General features: G+C 46.3%; 2 protein-coding genes across 2 annotated transcripts in view; one reads left to right on the top strand and one right to left on the bottom strand.

Annotated features, from left to right (window-relative positions):
- T265_11311 (hypothetical protein) overlaps positions 1-18,706 on the top strand; it is a gene marked incomplete at both ends in the record, with an annotated part of 109,084 nt that overhangs the window by 52,668 nt on the left and 37,710 nt on the right. Inside the window, 4 exons of the mRNA XM_009177935.1 lie at positions 6,670-6,754; positions 8,144-8,840; positions 13,887-13,934; positions 17,069-17,233. Coding sequence (XP_009176199.1) covers positions 6,670-6,754; positions 8,144-8,840; positions 13,887-13,934; positions 17,069-17,233 — 995 coding nt within the window. The remainder of the gene's footprint in view (positions 1-6,669; positions 6,755-8,143; positions 8,841-13,886; positions 13,935-17,068; positions 17,234-18,706) is intronic.
- T265_11310 (hypothetical protein) lies at positions 5,731-10,841 on the bottom strand (the record flags this gene model as incomplete). The annotated part of the gene is made up of 2 exons (XM_009177936.1): positions 5,731-6,010; positions 10,738-10,841. The coding sequence occupies 2 exons, from the start codon at positions 10,839-10,841 to the stop codon at positions 5,731-5,733; spliced, it is 384 nt and encodes a 127-aa protein (XP_009176200.1).

Genomic DNA, 18,706 nt, shown 5'->3' with positions numbered 1-18,706 from the left:
AATGCACCATAATAGGCGACAGATCTGTTTTCGATAAGCACACACAATCACCTGCCAATGTGTCAAACCGACAAAATATTAATGTCCATCTGCCAGAGTTCTATGTTTTATGCGCCGATAAAAACAGTAGTAAATAGTTTGCGCATTTTAAAGACCAGCGCTATGGGCCCGAGAAATTGGGAATCAATCGACGCACAACCAGTCGGTCTGAGCAGCCGAAACGAAAGCGGTTAGCCGCAAAGAAGAATAATCCTAGTGGGACAATATTTGAAGCTATCGGTAAAAAGGAATCGGTTGGAAAGTACTGTTGTATGATAGATACGAAGAAGTACTTTACTCAGCCTAGCCTGGTACGTTGTCTGAGCAGACAATTTTGTTGACACGAGCGTTTCGTCTGCTGCCGCTGTTCTTGACAAGAAAGAGATGCTTGAGATGATCGTCGATAGAGATGGCATCGCAGTAGACATGTACTCTGTCATTGATTGATCCAGATTATTCCGTGAGTCCACCACCAAAGGATTAAGGCACTGGACTTGAGTTTCTCTCTTATTAGAGCTCATCAGCAGTGCATATCCAATGGCCGTGCCGGGATTTGAACCCCGGACATCTGACATGCGAGGCTAGCGTGTGACCACTACTCCATCAACGCACGTTGGACTCGAGTTCAGTGCTTCCCTTTGATGTGGACTCACCGGAATTATTACACGAGAACAAAAGGATGACCGTTTAAACGTGAACAAAATACCTATTCCACAAAACCCCAAAACTGTTCCATATTAATCTGCACTGGAGTACCATTGTCCCTAACAACGACGATAATAACTATCAGTGAACACTCACTTCCAGAACGATCAGTGCCTCTGTTGCTCACTATTCCAACAGAGTAACCGTCTTTTACTGGCCCGATTTGATCTGGACTGATGGACGGTCTCACAAGGGTGAGACCCCACGTGGGGTCAAGGCTCTCGGAGCGTAGATGGTGTCCTGTTCAGCCATTGCTATCCTCTGGCGTGACCCATTTTTACATTTAATTCCGCTAGTGAATATGTTTGACATTGCCAGTTCGAAAGGACATCGTCTACTGGTTTTCATGCCACGGAAGTACTTGGCGAATTTTGGCTAAAATGTTTCAGAGTAAACCATCCTACAAAAATGTTATCCTTCTTCGTACCTTTTTTCATTCACATCCGCCAGCATCTTTCCAAAGGTAGTCGCTTCACAGCCCAACGAAGTTGTTTGTCTAAGATAAGAGACCGCAGACGTCCACGCTCTTAAATAAGTACTTTGTAACTAGCCTGCGCCAGATGAATTATAAAGTAGCTGGAACGAGCTAAGCTAAACCCACCATCTGTCACTCTCAGACGAATTTCTGAAACGTGTGCGTGTTACTTGTCGCTCACCAAGTTGCTCACCAGACTGAGACACCAACAAAGAAAAAAAGCCGCTGTCTACGGAATAAACTTGCTGTGGTCCACGAATCGGTAGCCAGCCAGAATGACTCGAATACGAATTGAAAACCTCGACAAGCGGATCAAGTCCACATCTCAAGGGAGAGTAAGTTGGTTCAAGTAACTGACAATTACGTCATCAATCACGCCTGCTCAGCATGGAACACCTTGTTCGACTTGAACAATCACATCAAAGCGATCCGTTTTTTTGATGCGCACCGCGTGGCGAGACAAACCAATGGCTGGTGACCCTGGCTGCGTCACCCAGCCAATGGGGCCTCTGCATCAAGGTCATCACGCCCACTGCGCAGCTCTCACCTCCTGCCATACCGTATGAACACAACCACCTACCGCCAGTGAATTGATTGGGCCATTGGCTCCAGCGCTTCGCTCTCATTCCCTTATTGCTGCTATCTTGGGCGAACAACGCTGTAGCAGCTGGAAACACCGGACTTCAGTGCACGGTTTGTAACTGAGATACTGCAACTGCAATGAAACGACCTTGGACTGAAGCATTCTATGGGGTTCTATAGCGTATTTCTCCTCAGAAAAGTCGATTTCCGTAGTAAACACGGAACAAATGGACGCCTTCCCAAGTTCTAAGATTGATACCAAGCATCTAAGAAAAGACCGTGTGTCCAACCTCAAAAGGGTCTTCAAGTTTGTGGATTTATGAGGACGTATCGACGCCGTCAACAGAGGTATCATCATCATTGACAGCAATAACTCGTGTTACCTGTGCTGACTGGAAGCGATCGAAGAGTGGACAGTCTATGATTCGGCAACGAAGTATGAAAACGCTAACCAGTAAACTCAATCGGGTTGGCACATACCGTCTCCCCGAGATTCAACTCATCAGTTCTTATTGACACTGGCAGATGTGGCTCAGTCACGCAGTCAGTGGTGCTCCTGTATTAAACCCTTCGACTCACAGCTGCCCAGCAATCTATGAACCAAGTAAGACACGTACTCCGCATTCCAGAAGGCTGTCTGGCTTGCAGAACTTTTTTCACCCAAACCTGTGCTGAGCGGAAGCGACCGAGGGATGGATAGTGTATCACCTGGTAACTCCCTTGCGTGCGCCTGTGAAACGCGCGCACCAGAGAAAACCCCGTTCCATTGCAGACCACGAAAAAAAAAGGTTTACTGACGGATGTGATGCTAGAAAGCGATTATGTCGCAAGTTTTTTCTGAGGTATTTGTGCAAGACATTCCTAAGATGAACATTGTTCAGACATTTAAGCCTTTATGGACTTTGCCTATCCGCAGTTCGGATGGAAAAATATGGCCAGTTTGATCAGTCCGAATCAGTACGAATTTGGTTTACGCTCGAGAATATTGCGTGCGCACCAAGTCCAGACGACTTGTGTGAAATCTGTGGGCAACTGTCTACAGAACAAATGACTTTTGGATGAAAAACAGTATTTTCTCGGCAGATTATAACACATCCAGGACCGGAAGGGCGTTGACGGTTCAGTGGAACAATATTTCGAAAATACGTTGGATCTCTACCGTTTCATTTCTACCTTGAATGTCTATTACGGCACAGCTTACCCCTGGAAAATGAGGGTCAAATATACACGCTTGGATACTGTTTCAGCTTGCTCGGTAGATAGAACTTTCTTGCTTCGTTTTCGATTTGTCACTTGCTCTTACCGTTCAGGACCATTTTACACCGAATAGCTATGAGCACTACCTACACGATGACGTTTACCAAACGGTGATTATTCTGTTTGAACATATAAGGACGCCATTTCAGAACGAAAGGACATTCATCGTGCTTGGGTGTGCTGATGGCTTACTGACCGGAAGGTCCGTGGTTCGAACCCGATTTTTACCTCTCGACTTCCCCTGTCTCGGCTTAGGCAACTCGGCGGTATTCCAGCCCTCGTGCTTCCTTTGCGGACATTCATCGTGCTTGGGTGTGTTGATGGCTTACTGACCGGAAGGTCCGTCGGTTCGCTGGGAATAATGCTTTCTTTGTACTGAAATATGCTAATTTCCATCTTGCTGTATGCGGGAGTCTCACCTTACTCAGCGCGACAAGGTAGCTAACGCTCTCGACATGAGCCTTGTTCTCATCGACACTCCCTTTGCCTGTGGCTGCGGGCCGACTATCACCGGTAACAGACGAATCAGAAACGAATTAAACTTGAACGCGATAAAATCAACTCCAGTGTGCACAACCGATCGAATTAGAAAAGTGGAGACCACAGCTGACGATTCGATAATGTACTACCCAAACTCCCACATTTGCACTGGGCCCCGCTGATTACCGTGCGACACAAACGAGGAATTCGGTTCATCAAAGTTCGATATTCTTTCAAAAAAAAACTAATAGTTATTCTGTTCCCGCCCGACCCGGTAACTACTCGGCAGGCAGCGTTCGTGATCCACATCAAATAGCCGTTCGACATCCTTGTCTGACTACTATTCACCCCAATGCACACATACATGCCATTTCGACTGGTTGTTGCCTCTCCTATGTAGAAATCGAACTGGATTTCCCCCGGCCTGCCTTGTATTTACGCGTGAATGAACCCCGATTTTGGCGCAGTCTCTCGGACAACAACGATCCTAGAACATGCCCCTCCTCCCTGACTGGCCGTCCAATACCTACAGCAACTCAGGAGAGGAAAAAAGTCTCAAGGATGTGACACACTCGGATAATGACTGTAGATAAGCTTGTGCATGTGTTTACCAGCACTCGTGTGCCATATGGCAAGGAAGATGGACGCCACGAGATAAAGATTCCGTCGGCATCCGTCCGGGAAATGCAATTACTGGGACTGCCGAACTGAAAACCCGTTCTCAGTTAGCCATCTGTCATTGTGATTATTAGCCATGCCAGGATGTCCAGAGTTCTGCTACGGCGGCGGTCATTATACGCCGGAACATTTAGGTTTATTTACCCAAACCTATGCACACAAAACGAAGATTAGGTTATCAGAAATTTTTCACTAAGTATATACATAGATTTAGGTTGGGTGATAGAGCACTAGTTACCGGACTGTACTCATCATCCGGGTTTAGGGGAGCTTTCTGATTGGTTTATCTAGTTTTTATTGGGGCTTTCAATTCTCGTCGCTGGAGTTTTACGATACGAGACAGTAAGGTTCGATTCGTCTGGAACTGAGTCCCGGGCTGTAACATTGAGTGGTATTCTAATTTAGTAAGTGCCAGTTTCCCACCCGAGTTCCCCCCCTATTCTGTCTGCCTCTGGTTCATATGATTAGGTAATCTTACATCAAGCCAGTCTACGATAATTCCTTAAGAACAACACAGCCGGTCATTGATTTTATCGGTGAGCCACACCATGGAGGTCGAGCTCCTGGGCAACCACGCTCGATGGAAGACACCACAAGCCAGAAAAAAAGATGAGCCTGTTATAACGGAAACATGTACAGATGGATGACTAATGATGTAGGTAAAATCGATTCAGCTCACTTTTATCAGCTATAGACCATGTACCATATGTACAGTGGCTCCAGCTGCTACAGTTTCGATCACCGGGATGTGGGAGAGTGCGGGACAAGTCTTGGAGGCGAGCGCACATCTGGTTAGTTCGGGAGCTTGGTAGCTACGCATTGAAGGTGATAGCTTTGATGCACAAGTGCCACTGATTGCGCGATTGGGCCACTTTTGCCAGTGTCGTTAAGTACTCGTGAGCTGAGTTCCGGGGTCTTTGTCCAGGGTTGCGGGAGTTGTTGGCCCGGCTAAGTTCACTGGTTAACGCTTTCATATTTCGTTGCCAGGTCATATGCTGTCCACCTATCGATCGTTTGCACTCAGCACAGGACTTGACAAAAAGACGCCTGCTCCTACAATAGCAACTGACCTTACGAAACGAGGACCAACTAAGCACGCTGAGATACCATCATTTGGACATTCTGAATAGAATCTCCAATATGCGTAACAGACAGCCTCGTTCTTTATGGAACGAACTGATCCAACATTTCAGTCTCTCTGGTTTGGCCTCAAATGTTCAACTTCAACCCACTTTGTTAGTGTGCCCCTCCTGGCATGCGTTTTCTGTAGGAATACTTCACTGTAGTGGTGACTGTTGATATGACAGCCATCGGGAACCGATACCTCAAGCACTCCTTCACTTAGGAATTGGAAAGGGTACCCATTCAACGTCGCAACGAGGTAACCGATTTCTAAGTGTTCGGTGGTGTAACGGCTACTTCTATGCAAGAATGTGTCCAGCACCAGAAGCTGCGTATGATGGAACATGTGTTGCCCTTGCCGAACCATCGTTTGCGGAAGCGAGTGCTGTTTTTCATGCCCAATTCAGAGTGGCGTAAACAGAGAGGTGGCCAACACTTGACTTTGCAGAGGAGTATGAGAGATCACTAAACGCCTGAGTGTTGTTGGTGCTGGATGGGGCCGTGTGATCCTCACTGTGCCTGGTTGGAGACACTACAAGGTGTGGCTGCCAACCGATGTCAGTGGCGTTCTTGTTGTCACTTTCTATCCAGATTGTATGATTGGAATGTCTGGGGCTGTGGGCACCTCGGAACGAGTGTGATAAGCTAGCACAAAGTCCCTTCCCCGTCCACCTTTATTCTTTGCTTTACAATGAGGCTTTCAAGTAAATCATGGTTGTACGGCTGCCAAGTGTCAGTGTTGAACACTCATGCCATCGATGACGATGATGATGATGATGATGATGATGATGATGATGATGATGACACTGTCTTCGTTCTTCCGTTTCCCTGGTACTTGGGCTTACATATGTGTCCTAAATCACACAACTCTTAGTTCCCATACAAACGTGATCTCTTAATGCTTTTGAAACGATTCTTATGTTGAATTAAAGTACTAGGCAGGAATTCACATGCAACACTAAAATCTTACACGTACCAGATCTACACAAAACTGTTAAAAGAAATGAATCATAAACCTTTTCGTATCTTCAAATAGGATTTTTGGTCAATACATTTATGGGAATACTCAAAGCTCGAGATAGTTCATTGGGTAAGGAGAGGATTTTCTAACCGGGACGTCCATGGTTCGAACCCAACCTCAGCTGCTCTTGTCTTGGCTTGGTCAACCAGACAATATCTCAGACTTGATACCTGAAGATATTCACAAGTCCTTGACCCGGTTTGTGACACAGATAGACTCTTTCTACTGTGCGTTGACCTATCTTTTCACTCAGTAGTAGTACGTACGTATTCTTTAATTCCCCATTTGTTTCCCCTTTGATCGATTTCAGATGTTTTAGTCGTCATTGCTTCTGGAACCGCCTTGTTTGCTGTATTCCTCATTGTTGGGATCAGTTTGGGTGTCTACTTCTACAGGTGAGGGAATTTGCCGTCCCTTTTCCGATATCATCTTTATCACATTGTGTAAATAATCGACACGAATCTTCCCGTAGAATGTTCCTTTTTCACTTTCTAATTCATTAATGCATCTGCATCGCATTTGCCGACTGTTGGAACCCGTTGTGCACACGGTTGTCGGGTGGATTTACGACCAATGATGACGGGGCTAGATTGAAAAGTCCACTACGTGTGAATACGGTCCGGTTCAATTTCGCAGATCATAGTTGTCTCGGTCTATTCAAATCGGAGTTTACTTTGCCCCAGTCTAGACTTTCGTTGTGTAACCTGTTTCGTTTTTTGTCCTCGATGGGTACACATGTTCGACGGTGCTGTCGAACAAGCAGATGGCTATGTTCTCTCTCCTCCCACCTGGTCAACTATTGTTGAGGTATGCTGTTTGAATGTACCGCCAATTTTAATAACGTTTAAAACAACTTCAAATTACTCCACCCGCTCATGAGAGGCCGAATAAGCGATAACTTGTCTGAGACAGCCCTTTCCGGTTGCAACGAACCTCTCGATAGAATACATCACCTGCAGAGATCATTCCTTAGGGTGGAGGACGTCCTCAGAAGAGGTCAAGAATCCTTTTTCAGTGGCATCTCCTCTTCCGCGTAGCAATGCAGCTGCCAATACGTGCTTATGACGTGAATGAACGTGGAAGAACAGTCCCGGCACTCTCTTAACTTTTGTGTTATTCCAATGAGAAACACTCGCACACACTGATACGAATCCCTAGCGCGACCGAAAAGGCCCGTGGATGGATACAAACACATGAGGTCGCACTTGCCCACTGGGTCGCCTAGAGCTCGCGAACCCGCTCGCGCATCCGCTGCGATTAACGACTGATGTCCGTCGACTCCTGTCTCGTGTAGATTCCACAAAAGACTCGATTCAAACGTGTTGGTGTTCACTAACACTTGAAGTGCCGCGCTTGAGCCTAACTGTGAGAAACATGACTATCAGACAGGCTCGTTTTCTTGTCTTCCTTGTTTGCTGGTCTCCGGACGCAAATTTTCACCTCGAATTCAAGCCGCAATCAACAGAGGGGGGTAGTGAAACAGACAACTTTTTACTCGTTACATCTTGCTTTCTGTTGGCCGCTTACTCTAACTTGAATTGGAGATAACGGGTCAGATCGTTTTTGTGACTCCGGGGTTAAGTACGTCCTGCTCAATTCGATCACATCACACTTCCTCTTTGCTGACATCTTGAAGTGATTCGAGCTACAGGTATTCAAGCCATCACACTCAAGATTTCGGTCGATTACTCCACCACTACTGCTTGCCAATGGTCATACTTTTCCGGTGTAACGAAAACTGTTTTGAAGACTACTCAGTGTACTTGGTTTCTAATCGCTTTCAGACGAGCTGAGCTGCAAGCCATCAGCTGGATTATCGATTGGTGTGATTTAGAATTTCCAAACAAAACCCCCCCACCTTCGGAAGTCAAGCCATCGGTGGATGAGACTGATCCACGCAAGCTCCCAGATCAATCATGTTGCACAGGGTCCGCTTTACCGCCCGACACCATATCACCCGCGGTCGATACAGCCGCTCCCTTGGGAACTCCTCCCCCTACAGATGTACGTTTCTTCATCAACAATGAGGCATCCCCATCGAAACCACGGCGTCGGTCGTTCTTCACCGGAAAGAGCGTTTCAATTTCCTCCGGCGGTGTCCACAATTCAGCGGAAAAACGAAAGAGTGCTATTAAATTTAGTACCAAAACGCATTTTGAACCGATGGTTCAACCCGAACGTGAGCGTGCTCAGGAACAACAGCAGATCACAGCCGAACCGTCAGACGAACCGAGCATGATGCATCCGAGTGCGGTCAAACGATTCCAACAACGCTGGGCTCGTCGCAGTCGAATCACAGAAGATTCACCGACCTTCGCTAACGAGTCCAGTGGGACAGCCAGTGCGCCAATGCTCATGTATCGCAGTGGAGCACGTGCTCAAACAGAAAATGTCTATGTGAAGAATCCTTCTTTTGATTACTCGTCTGTCGTTTCGAAGCATCGACCTTTTGGGGGTCGGCGGAAGACGGATTACGGGGAAGTAAGTGTTGAATACAATTTTTCAGCTCTGTAGATGCATGCTTATAACTTTTCAGGTGTGTATTTCGCGTTGTATTGGATTACATCAATCCTCTCCCCCCGCTCCGAAGGGAGGTTATCCTCAGGAGAGATCAAACATTTTCTTTCGCTGTGATGGGTTTTTCTGTTATACTTTTTGTGCTCCGTCACCCAACGTAGTCCTTGAAGAAATCAATAGGCTCTCAAAGGGCGGAAGTTGTCAATTTTGACACGATGTTCCCCGTGGAAACACGCCGCGGTGGATAAGTAAAATGCTCATCCATATGTTTCTGTGCATAGTTTAGGTAGGATAAGATGAGTTCTGTTTGTATATATGAAAACACTTCATCGACAAAGAACTACAATCGTCAATAACTAGAGAAGAAGAGGAACAAGGGGTCAGACCTGCCTGGTCAAACCTGCCGAGCATTGATGTTTTGTTCACATCGATTGCTGTAGCTCGTAGAGTTCCCTTACACAAAGTCAGGTTGTTTTATCCAGAGTTGCACTTCTCCCACGATCACCTAAAAGAAGAGATGGTTAGACGAGTTCCGCATATTTTGGTGGCGGCCGCCATATCGATTCGCGTTTGACAGGAATGTGTCACCGTTTGATCGATCGCGTGACTCATACACAGCCGCGTCCCCTGTCTGGCCTGTGCTGACGCCGTAGCCTCAAGTGCTATGACCTCGGTACTGGACATTTGCACCTGTACGCGCAGCTGGTCCGTATCCAACTTCGTTATGAGCTTAATCTGAACAGGAATTTCTTTTTATATCACAGCCAAATGTGACAGGCATTAGGTAGACAATGTCGCATTTACCTTAGGCAATTGAGCTTTCTGAACGCCGTTTCAAAATGCAGGTTTTGGGCGTTGCACAACTGCATTCCTTACCGGATCCTAGGCGCAGCAGTGAGTCACCAGTCCAATGCTCAGATGATTACTTGACTCCAGAGGCGACTGCAAGCAGCTGGATGCTGCCAGTACCCGCTCGGTCTAAATTCCTTTCCTCTTAGCAACAGCTTGTCTTGTAGTTGTAGTGGTAATGCTTCGAGAGAGTACGGTTCGGTTCGAGCCAAACTGTTTCGTAGGCTTTTTTTGACATAAGACAGTCGTTCCGGGCGGTGAAATTAGTGATAAGGACTGAACCACAAGACTCAGGTGAAGTCAGTCAAACCAAGAGGATTTCAACTAAAAATTCAGTTAAAGCTGAAACAACTCTTCGAGATGGAGCAGTTCCCAGTCAAAACAATAGGTGCGGAACGTTTGCGAACACACCATCACAGTCACAGGGAAACAGTGAGGCTAAAAACACAGATGGCGACGAAGGGCGGTATAATATGGTGGATGACGGGAACGTGTTTCCATACTTCAGCCTGGAAAAGGTGGTCGTGCTTGTTAGCAGGACAGCTATTATAAATCAATCATGTGGAACTCATACTGTGCTCCTGTTTGATTAAGAGATGAGATCCATTGGAACTGACTTGTAGGGGACAAACAAGTTTGGATAGGACAAAAACAGCCACGCGATCATTGTATCAGGGTATCATAAAATCGTCTGTTTATAAGAATGGTGACTTGAAAAACACCAGAGCCAGTGTCCGGGATTGCTGAGATTCAGCTGAAGAGGTCATGGAATAGGGCTTTTATACCTTGTTGAACCATGCAAGCAGTGCAGGAGCCATATTGTCCGATGTGTCTTTAGATCAATTTTCGAGCTCGAACCCCTGAACTGCAGTCAAACTGCGACGAGTGGTCTTACTGCGGACCTTTTTCTCCCTTTCTGAAAACAATGTTCATAAAACCTTCAAGAAATCATGCATACTTGTTGTCAATCAGGGGTGAGATGGCTCAGTGATTAGAGCGCGAATTTACTGACCGGCAGGTCCGTGCTTCGAACCCAACCTCTGCATTTCTACTCCAGCTGTCTAGGCTTGGGCAACCTGGTAGTATCCTAACCCTGGTACTTCCTTCTAGTGGCATGGAAGTTAGGCACCAAAAGGATATCACAGCTGAACGATATGGTTGGTTTTAGCCTCGTTATGTGAACCGGGAACTCTTTTCGTAAGGCAAGTATCAGTTAGCGACGTCCGAAGGGACAGATATTCCACAAATTCCTTTGGAAACTTCGCAATCAGAACATCCAGGTCAGATGATCTTTTGAGCCTCACTCTGATGAACATCGAATTTACCTCATCAGGCCTAATAACAGTATCCTGAGATGATAACGAGATGCTTCTTGAACCGCTGCACTGCGATACACGGTTCGAAGTTGAAAAACCGCGCTGAACCGGGCGACTGCCTCTTGAGATTGTCTGTGTGGCTATTCGAAATGTGTCTCCTTGGTCACAACTGAGAACGACGCTCCGTGGCAGAAGAGCGATAGAGAGCGATACCGACGTATTTATCGGTGTTTGACACCATTCAGTCTTGAAAATGACTCGACACAACAAGTGAACCCACGGTGGTTGTAAACAAATGGTTGACAAGTGGGGATAGCGGAAAAATTAATGCTCTACCTCTCTGCTTGATGTGGAAGAGTTCTCTGTTGAATTATAATCTAATAGTTTAAGTCGAAGGTGTCCTCTATGCAAAAATCCGTAATGTTTGGGTTTGTGGTTTTGCATATAGTGCACGCACAAGTAACTTGTCTCTGGTTATTTCCTGAGCGAGAAGTAGGCCCACTTCGTGGGAATCTGATATAGCTGCTTCCTTTTACTAGTGCCACCTTGCTGGTCTTTAGAATGTGGCTTTCAATTCCTGAGGATACTTCCTCCACGATCCTGTACAACTGCTTGCTTTTGTCGGATTTCGGTCTGCTTGTCAAATATATGGTCTCTGTTAGGCTAACTGACCGACGAAGTGCAACTGGAACTCAGAGGTTATTCCAGCATCGACCAGAGTACGAGAGCAGGGAAGGTGATAGGGTCACCGACCAATCAGGACATAGGATGAGAGACCAACCAATGGAACCGACCGACCGAATGACCAATCCTGATCGGATCCGGCTAGCAGCGGGTATATCGACATGCGACGCAGAACCATCCTTACGCGCTCTAATAACGCACCTCGATTGGTGGTGAAACGTTTCAAATCAATTACCTTTTATCTATCGGTACTCCTAAGCCTGACTATGAATGTTGAAGCTACCAGAACGTGTGGTTCATCCATTTTAAAAAGTATCCCAGTTTCCGGACATACGTGACACGCGCATAACAGATTACAGAGTTGAACTCCAACCAACGTCCTATTGGATCACTGGATCATTGCCGAATTTCATTGTCCGATCAACAACCAGCTAGGCCCGTTGGAAACACTCTTCACATCCTGTCACCGTGTTTAGGTATGCGGATAGCAATGTTTCCAATGGTTGCCATGACTGCAACGTTTGATCTGAGCAAAAGGTATTGACAAGCGCTTGCAATATCGGCGAGTGAAAGTACGAACGAGATGAGATGTTGATTCAGGAAGCCCAGTCTTTCAATGCTCATCGAAGCAGAGAGGCTTACCCGATGATGTACGGTTTAGGGGATGGCGCCCATAGAAATCCAATGCTATGAGTGCTCTAGCGAACCATATTCCACTATGACGGAGCGAGATGGCCCAAGTGGTTAGAACGCGAATTTACTGACCGGAAGGTCCGTGGTTCGAACCCGACCTCTACCTATCGACTTCCCTGTCTAGGCTTGGGCAACCTGGCAGTATCCCAGCCCTCGTGCTTCCTTCGGGTGGCATGGCAGTTAGGCACCGAAAGGGTGATACAGATGAACGATGAACGAAGTGGATCTAGCATTCGAGTCGTCCCCGGACCGAGTGCTCCAAGACAACCGTATCACTTGCAGCCTCCTAGGATAAACTACTGAGTAAGGGGCAATCGAAAAGTTGCTTTATTGGCAAACTTTTGGAGCCATGTGCTCAAGTTACGGTTTCTAGAACTACAGTTTGTCTGACTAAGCTTCCAACTGCCATCGTTCGCTTCTACTGACAGTTAGCCCAAGCTATTAAAGCTCGTTTTTTAGGCGTATTGTACGTCTCTGTGATGACTCTACTGCGATTCGAGTCCTCAGGAGGTTTCCTGATTGGGGAACAATATGTCTGTTTTTAGACCCAGGCAACTTTCATGTTGACAAGGGACACTCACCCACCAGTAGCACTTTCAAATTCCAGGGGCTTTTACATTCTAAGACCACTTGAGTTGTCAGCGCTAACACTTTGGAAAGCACTGTCGATTAGCATGGAGTTCTTGGATAGAAGCTTTAAATCCTTCACTAAGGCTCGTGAGACAATCGCCGTCATCTTTGCTGGGAGCAGTTGTTTCTCGGAAGGACTGTTGAGTGTTTTAGCGAAATACACTCACTTGCAAACAAACTTTGTTTTTGCGAGAGGCTCACTTGGAACCCAGATGAATCTCTCGGTTTTAATGTTTCCAGGCAACTGAATGTGCTGCACCAGGCCGCCTCAGGTTTCAGTCGCTACGATATTCGAGATATCGCGACGCGAGTATATTCGTAATGCACTACTCATAAAGTTGCTGAAAATTCTTCGACAGCCCACGACCACATTCGCCCTTCTTGGGGCTCATCAGGTAGGCGCAGTCCCCGAGTTTCCGCCAACTGCCACAAACGAGAGATTCAGCTGGTTTCCAGGTGAGTCTCTCGCGAAACCAAAATTGTTTGCAAATGAGTGTATTTCGCTAATTTTGTGCAATTTGGCTTCAAGGAGAACACAAGGTCGACGGAGACTCGGGGACTGCGCTTATTTCATGAGCGAAACCGGTCTTGGGCTGTCGGCGAATTTTCAGCAACCTTATGAGTGATGCATTACGAATAAAACCAAGAAAACGTTTTCTCCAGATAAAAGATAATCATTTAGAGAGCGAGAGCTTGATAGTGATCACGAGTATACAGTTTGTTCACTGGCTGTTTTGGATTCTTTGTATTCTGCTATGAACTTTGACCCATGAAACTTGAAAATTCAAAACATATCACTTATTTCGCTTATCCTCGTCCCCGCATTTTCCTGCTCCAGTTTGATCCTTCAGTGTTGTTTGAGAACACAACGGGAAGACGAAAAAAGGTGAGTATTCGAAATTTGTTTTGCCGTCTAAATTGGGCTTCCTCGAACGCATTTCCGAGCAAGCTAGTGTGGATATTGTGGAGACTGAGTTGCTTTAAAGTTCTCAGTTTTCCAAACGGTTCTTGTCAGTTATCCTCATTTTAAGGGTTTTTGGTTGGCAACCAATCGATCGTTTGAGTAGAACTTGTTCAGCTGTAGCACTCTTTTGGTGAATAGCTGCCATGCCACCAGAAGGAAGTACGAGGGCTCGGATACTGCCAGGTTTTCCAAACCTAGACAAGGGAAGTAGATAGGTAGAGGTCGGGTTCGAACCACGGACCTTCTAGTCAGTAAATTCGCGCTCTAACTACTGAGCCATCGTTTGAGTCCAAATCCAGCAGTGAAGTGTCACTGTTGAACAGTAATGTTCTACTGTCAACGAGGATTATGATGAGGTTGGCTCCTGTGTGAATGCGCTGTAATCTAACGTATTTTTGACTAATCCACTGACGAGATTTCTACTCTACATGTTAATTGGTTGGAACAGTCGTCAGAAGAACGAACGGCAAATTCATCTACGAGTGCTATAAGAAATTTACAACAACTCGGTGGACGACCCTCCCGACGGTGATGTCTACAATGCAAACAAAATGCACGAAGGGACGGTCCACGCACAAACTAACGCCGCTTGTCGAAGTGGTATTTGGATTCGGACTAAGAGATGCGTCCGAATGTTGGAGTAAAGACCAGTTTGTCTTTTGAAGTGCCTCTTGACTATTCCGGCTGGATATGTTGAACAGATCGGGGACGAGATGGCTCAGCGTTTAGAGTGCAAATTCACTGACCAGAAAGTCCAGAAAGTACGAATCCGACCTCTGCCTCTCGACTTCCCCTGTCCAGGCTTGGGCTGCCCAGCCCTCGTGCTTCCTTCGGATGGCATGTCAGTTGAGCACCGAAAGGTTCCCACAGCTCAACGATTCCGATTTTCGTCGAACGGATGGTGTGTTCGTTTAGCTTGGCAGCTGGCTTGCAGCCCTTTCAATGCGAGGAGGCATGTTTGTTGGTCCCATCCAACCGCGCACTCAAACTCATCTGAGCTACAGATTTTCAGGCATATTCGTGGAAGCGCCGGGCGTTAGCTGTGTGCTCTGAGATCACAACATCTGTCCCACCTCCGGATGTATTATCAGATTGTTGGCTGAATTTCAGATTATCGATCACTTCGTACTGTATCCCAAAATAAGCCTCGGGGAACCGTTGGTTACGTGGAGATAGAGCCAGCCCGACAAAACAAGTTATGAAACTTTCATAAAGTAAACTACTCACAAGGTTGCTGAAAACTCTTCGACAGTTCAAGACCGGCTTCGTCCCTCTTGGGGCTCATCAGGTAGGCGCAGCCCCGAGTTTCCGTCAACCTTATGTTCTACTTGAACCCAAATTGGACTGTGAAAACTAAACTGATTTGCAAATGGGTGTATTTCTCGAAAACAGTCCAATTTGGGTTCAAGTAGAACATAAGGTTGACGGAAACTCGGGGCTGCGCCTACCTGATGAGCCCCAAGAGGGACGAAGCCGGTCTTGAACTGTCGAAGAGTTTTCAGCAACCTTGTGAGTAGTTTACTTTATGAAAGTTTCATAACTTGTTTTAAATTGAGACTGAAAGCACGTGATTGGTCAGACAAGACTTGTGGTCATGATAGGCGTTTACGAGGATGCAGGTCACTGTGTGAAGCGAGGTCTGTCGAGCCGTTTCTCGTTTGTGGAGAACTGCTCAATGGGATGTCACGTTGAACGGAAGGAATTAGAATCCCTCGGGAATAAATAAGATCCCCGTTCTGCTTGTTGAGTACCATTTTTCAATTTCAATGGGGCCACAATGGCCCTGATTTGATGTGGGGATCATGATGAACGTTGAACTGTTTATTGTTTGTCTAGAAAGGTGTCGTGTCAAGACGAGTGAACTGAACTGATAGTGAACTACAAACTGCGTGTGGCGAGCATCTCTAACTCCAGAAAAACTCAAGCAACCTGTTCCAAATGAATAATTGAGGCTGCTTGTACAGCGTTTAGCTTGGTTTGATGGTTAAAATCTCAGCCTAATGAGGTACTCACTCAAACAATGATATTCTACTTGGCGGAGACAAAGGAACACTAATTCTCGTTTTCTATGTGACTATGAACAAAAGCACACTGCTATTGGAAACGACGTTGTGCTCATCACTCATGGAAAAAATGGACATATTATCAATAGCTAGAACGTTAATAAAACTGGTTAACCACGATCAAACTGAAATCTATCTGGTCGCTCGCCGACATTTACACAGAAAACTTCTGTTCTTGGATCTGACGCCTTCGTAGTGCAGACGGTATTGGACAACATACACAATTCTGCCTCGTTTGACATACTGTTGCAAGGGTGGGTGGGCTCGAACCCCAGCCGCATGTTTGTAGATTAGCTGACTGAGGTAGTAGCTGTGCCGGTACCTGTGTTGTAGCCAAAGATGATATTTTCATCCTGATTAAGAAGCCTGGAGCGTTGGTTTAGTCACGTGTTCCATACGTGGGTCGACCGACTTCTCCGCAGAGCCCTTTTCGTTCAATGATGCGGAGGGTGTGAACGAGCCGGATGAAGGAATAACCTGACAGTATGAAAGCCATTGCCGGCAAACTCAAATGCGCCGATCATTACCGTCTTCATCGATGGGGCCCGCTCACGCACTCAATGGCGCGCATTCATTCACACTGTTTCTTTCGATGCATAGCGGCCCTTTCCAGTCTCCCAGTCAAAACTACTCTCACACTCTTGTATTCACGCATCACTTATGTTAGCCACCGTCCACAGTCCTTAGCTACCTCCCCACAGCATCGTTGAACAAAATTGTGGCATCTAAAAACACTGTACGAGAAACACGCGGTTCTTTGAAGCTAATGATGAGGACACCTCTGCAACCCAGGGAATACAGCGTTGGTACAGCGGTTCCAGTTACGAGGCCGGTACTCAGAAGAAGTCACCTTAGTTATCGACTATTGATAGTGAGTCACTCACTGACTTGGGTTTGCAGTCCTAATGTCATTTTGAAAACCTGTTCAAATACCTCTGCGACATAAAATGCTGTTCATTCACACAACACCACCGTCTTGTTTTGTTCTGACAGGATTCACAGGCGTCTGGTTTCAGCACGGAAATGTTGATGAGCTTATACGCAGCAAAGTTCCAGGGTACCTGTGCCATGTACAAAGGTAGCAAGGTCTATTTGAAACCGGCGCGAAGACAGCATCGTATCGAGTCAAACAAGGAAACTGCAGTCGAAGTGAACAAGGTAGGTTTTGGCCGAGTTAATTAAAAAAATTTCGGTTTCACTTGTGTTGTCTGTTCGGTTTGATGCTTATTTCACAAGGTATGTGGAACAATTGGGGAGGATGAGGAAACAACTCGTCGTCGGGATGAGATTCCCGCATTTTCGCTGCACTTTACTACACCATACTGTACTGTACTATAGTGTACTGTACTGTACTGTACTATACTATACTATACCATACTGTACTATGCTATATTATAATACGCTATACTATACTATACTATACTATACTGTACTATAGTGCACCTTACTATAGTTCGCAGTATGGCCAAAAATCAACACCACTTGCATCTGTTCTAGCATTTCCCACCAGGATCTTGTGCAACACCTGTGGTAGACCGAGTCTGGGTCCGTGCGTTCTTCCAACCTTCACAAGGAAGTAACTAATTGCAGTTCAACAGGACTTGACTGATGACAGTGGGTGGACAGTTGAAAACAGCAGAACGTACGATACTCCTTCCCGGGTCTAGTTGTATTAGCATTGGTCAATTTTATTACCATGTCGCTACCATGACGCTACCGATGAGATTAGGCTTCAATGTTCATTTGCAGACAGCTGACTCCTCACTTACCAGCGGAGAACCCGAAACTCTGTTCGACCCGATAGTTGGCCTCTCAGAAAGAGACTTTAGTTAGTTAGTTGCTGTATCAGACGCATACTCTTACATGATCCCGTACTGGAACAATGCAAGATGGTAACATCAACAAATGTCATGATGTTATCAACAAAACGGATTATATTACCAAAACGGAGCATCTGCGGTTCGGAATTGGCGGAAATGCGACCGTACGTGACACAATGGGGATCTATTTCGGACTGAAATCCATTGATTCCCGTGCACCCAAGCTTTACCGGTTACACACCAGTTCGCAAAAGAAAACGGATTATATTACCAAAACGGAGCATTTGCGGTTGGGAATTGGCAAAAATGCGACAGTACGTGACACAGTGGGGATCTATTTCGAACTGAAATCTATCGATTTCCGTGCACCCAAGCTTAACCGGTTACACACCAGTTCGCAAAAACCTTGTTAGTCAGGAAGGGGTCATGAATGGCTAGGAGAGATCGTGAAACCGAAAACACTTTTGCGTTCATCAATATCTTGGGCAGGACTGATACGTCCCCTCTCGCGCTCAATCGCTCTTCGCTCGTGCTTCTAGAGAGGAACTGTTGACTCTACTTGTGGCTATTTTTTGGTCACCCAAACAGTGTGCCAACTCCCGTTCCGGGGTAGCTGGGGGGTGGTGCTGCGATGGTGAAGACCACTGTGCAGCTCCTCACCAGCATGCGCGTCTCACGAAATTTAGAGCCTCGAACCTCAGGCCTTCTGATCAGTGGTCGAACATTTACTAATTCGGCCGCGAGTCGCTCGTCAGCAGTGTGATTAGCTCTCAGTGAGACAGAAAATAGGGTTTTCTAGGATATTTCGGCC

This window comes from Opisthorchis viverrini (assembly GCF_000715545.1).
Source record: "Opisthorchis viverrini unplaced genomic scaffold opera_v5_480, whole genome shotgun sequence".
In the NCBI taxonomy this organism is placed as follows: domain Eukaryota; kingdom Metazoa; phylum Platyhelminthes; class Trematoda; order Opisthorchiida; family Opisthorchiidae; genus Opisthorchis; species Opisthorchis viverrini.
The sequence above is the reverse complement of the archived record's forward strand: the minus strand, read 5'-3'. Positions and strand labels throughout refer to the sequence as shown.